General features: G+C 57.3%; 1 protein-coding gene across 1 annotated transcript in view; it reads right to left on the bottom strand.

Moving 5' to 3' along the window:
• Positions 1-121: 121 nt before the first annotated feature.
• Positions 122-2,972, bottom strand: part of RNF126 (ring finger protein 126) — a 9,631-nt gene continuing 6,780 nt past the window's right edge. The window contains exons 4-9 of the mRNA XM_026864928.1: positions 2,626-2,867; positions 2,067-2,135; positions 1,912-1,981; positions 1,632-1,725; positions 1,125-1,240; positions 122-943 (exon numbers count right to left, since the gene is read on the bottom strand). Coding sequence (XP_026720729.1) covers positions 788-943; positions 1,125-1,240; positions 1,632-1,725; positions 1,912-1,981; positions 2,067-2,135; positions 2,626-2,867 — 747 coding nt within the window. The 3' untranslated portion in view covers positions 122-787. The remainder of the gene's footprint in view (positions 944-1,124; positions 1,241-1,631; positions 1,726-1,911; positions 1,982-2,066; positions 2,136-2,625; positions 2,868-2,972) is intronic.

Genomic DNA, 2,972 nt, shown 5'->3' with positions numbered 1-2,972 from the left:
GCCGCTCGGGGACTGGGTGCTGGCGCGGCCGCAGCCCAGGGCACAGGGGGGCCCGGACGAGCCCAGCCGCCTCCCGAGAGCTCCCCTGTGGCTTCTCCCAAATCATGCATAACGTCTTGTGGAGCTGAAATGTCCGTTTATTTAACAGCAGTAATAATTTAAAATTATAAAAACCCTTTCAGTGTTGAGTATCAGAAGGGCGAGGTTATAAAGAAAAATAAATGGGACCGGAGAGGGGGCAGGGAAGAGTAACGGGGTCTACTCCAAGAGTTCGTTTTTTCAGTGACACCGAAGGGCCCTCGCCGGGTGCGGACGCCGGGAGGGAGGCAGTAACATTACGCTTTTGTTTTAAAGACTTCAATCTCCAAAGCAGAAGAGACAGTATCCAAGGGGAGGAGGAGGAGCAAAAGAAATAAAGAAAGGAATCTCAAATTCAAACCATACAAACAACCTTTCTGTTCAGAATCGCAACTGGTAGCTCAGCGCCTCGGGTCTCCCGGCTGGGCCACGCAGCCACCGCTCACTGCAACGGGGAAAGTCCACGCGGCAAATGGGTGTTTTTATTAACAGACAGAGCTCTTCCCCCGCCACAGAGCGCGAGGCTCCTCGTCTCTGAAGGACCCGGATTCTCCGTGTCTTCGGAACTCAAAAGGGGACTCTGGGGGTGCTGCCTCCCCCGCGCTCCCCCCCCTCGCTCTGCTCTGGAAGCCCCTTGCGTCGCGCACGTTGGAGGGGAGGGAGGGAGGACAATGGACAGGGCCCCAGGGACAGAGGGTTGGATTAAGATTCATGAGTTGTTCGATGAGTTTTCGTTACTTGGTGAGCTGGAGGAAGAGGAGGAGGAGGAGGAGGATGGCGAGAAGTTCATCCCCGTGAGTCCTGGGGGGTTTGTGGCAGTGTTTTGTCCACTTAAGCTCTTCCGGCACACAGGACACGTGTCGTGCTTTGGAGAGCAGACAAAAACAAAACAAGAAACATGGGAAATGGGGTTAGAAACACAATACGGGAGCAGCACTCGAGGAAAAGGCTCGGGTGACGCTCCCTCCTCTGATCAAAGGCTGCTCACACTCAGGCCCCCTCAGAGGGGCCAGCGGCCGCCCAGGAGCCCCCGCGGCAGCACCAACCTGCTCCAGCCAGGGCACGATGCAGCTGTTGTGGAACAGGTGGTTGCAGGGCAGCTGTCGGACGTTCTCACCCACTGTATAATCTTCTTTACACACCGGACACTCCAGCCCAGAGTCTGGGTCACGAGGGGAAAAGTGAGATGCAGGTGAGTGGTGATGGGGAGCACGGGGCTGGGAGCTCCCTCCTCCCCGTCCCAGCAGAGAGTGAACTCGGGGCGCTGCACTCCCCCCGCACCCCCCTGCCTTCGCTCCCCTGCTCCCTCCCCTCCTGCTTTGCCATCTCTGTCACACTGAGCTCCCCAGAGCAGTTCCCCTTCCCAGGGCAAATCCATCCAGGCTGCGCTGCTCCTTTGTGGGTGCGAGTGTAACAGACAACAGCTTCCTCCCCCCTTTGAAATGTTTTAGGCCTTGGAAGGACCAGCAGACAGAATTAAAATCCCAAGGAAACGTTGAACAGAACCTTTAGAGCACTCTTTGCAAGCGATTCCCTGGAGGTGACACACGTACCTACGTGTTCCTGTGCAATCTGTACGGTGGGGAGGGCCTGGATCTTCTCTTTGTCTGCTGGCGGCGGCCCAGTGTTTTCAAACTGATTTAGTAACTGAAAAAGCAAGAGGCCGCAAGAGGCAGAGAGGGGGCGTGAGCCCAGCAGCACATGGAATCTGTCGGTTTACTGAAGTGGGGACCTCGTCTCCCATTTCTGCAGCCCCCACAGTTCACCCCCCATACCCAAGGGTTCCGCAGCAGCAGGGGAGGACAGGGGGAGACTTTCTAGTGCCACTCTTACCTGGGTAATAATCGCATCCAAGCCGTTGGCACCCCACGCGTAGTCCATCGGGTTAGAGTGCAGGACTCCCCTGGAAGAGCAAAGACAACGATTACACCCATCCGGCAGCACGGACAAGAGCAGCGTCAGGAAGAGCAGCACGTGCTCTGACTCACCAGGGCCCTAGTCCCAGGTTTGGTATCGTTGTAGGTGCAATAATTCCATTGACCAGCTGCTGGATAATTCTGAAAGGCAAGAAAACCAGGATTATGTAAGAATTAGTGTCTACTAGCTCCCAGCCCAGGAACCTGGTGTGGAAGAAATGCTCAGTACTGTTGCTCACCGGGGGAAAAGGAACAACATCCTGATTATTCACTGATAAAGAGAAGTTTCAGTATTTTATTTGTGAGGGGATAATTTCTGACACGATGGTGAGTGGCACTCCAGGATGCAGTTGAAGGGACATTAGTCTTACTGTCCAGGGCATCCTCCCGTTCTCCCTCAGGCTGAGCAGGGCTAATAGCAGAACCCCCGGGCACACGTGGGTGAAACGGCCCCCCGGAGCCCCCCTTAACTCGAGGCAAGTGCTGGCCAACAGCTGGAGGCCCAGCACCGTGTTCCTGGGGCAGAGCCGGGCAGCTGCGCTCCCCAGCCGAAGGTTGGGCTGATTCCCACTGACACTCATCAGGGAGAAATAATGGGGGTCCCCCACCCCGAGCCCCGCGTCGTCCTCACCCTTCCAGCGTGGGCACGCCCTCGTGCCTGCCAGCGGCACGGCGTGTGGCCAGGCGGGCCCGCGGCTGCCTCGCACCGTAGCGGTGCCGGGACTGATGCTCCCGCTCCCTCCGGTTCTCCGAGTCCCTGTTGTCCTCCGGCTGCACATTGGACCCGAACGGAAACTCAAAGCTGTCATCGAAGATCCCGAAGGCAAACTGCCCGTAGCCCTGGGGCAAGGTGAATAAGTGCTGATCCACGTTCTGGGAGGGGAGAATTCAGAGGAGGGCTTGTGAGAAGCAGTAAAAGTGCTTTGCTCTCCCGCCTGGGACCCCACGCCGCAGAGCTCAGGCCCCCCCGCAGCTCCA

Source organism: Athene cunicularia, assembly GCF_003259725.1.
Source record: "Athene cunicularia isolate RWA chromosome 28 unlocalized genomic scaffold, athCun1 chr28_part1, whole genome shotgun sequence".
In the NCBI taxonomy this organism is placed as follows: Eukaryota; Metazoa; Chordata; class Aves; order Strigiformes; family Strigidae; genus Athene; species Athene cunicularia.
This window is presented reverse-complemented; position numbering and strand designations above follow the sequence as displayed.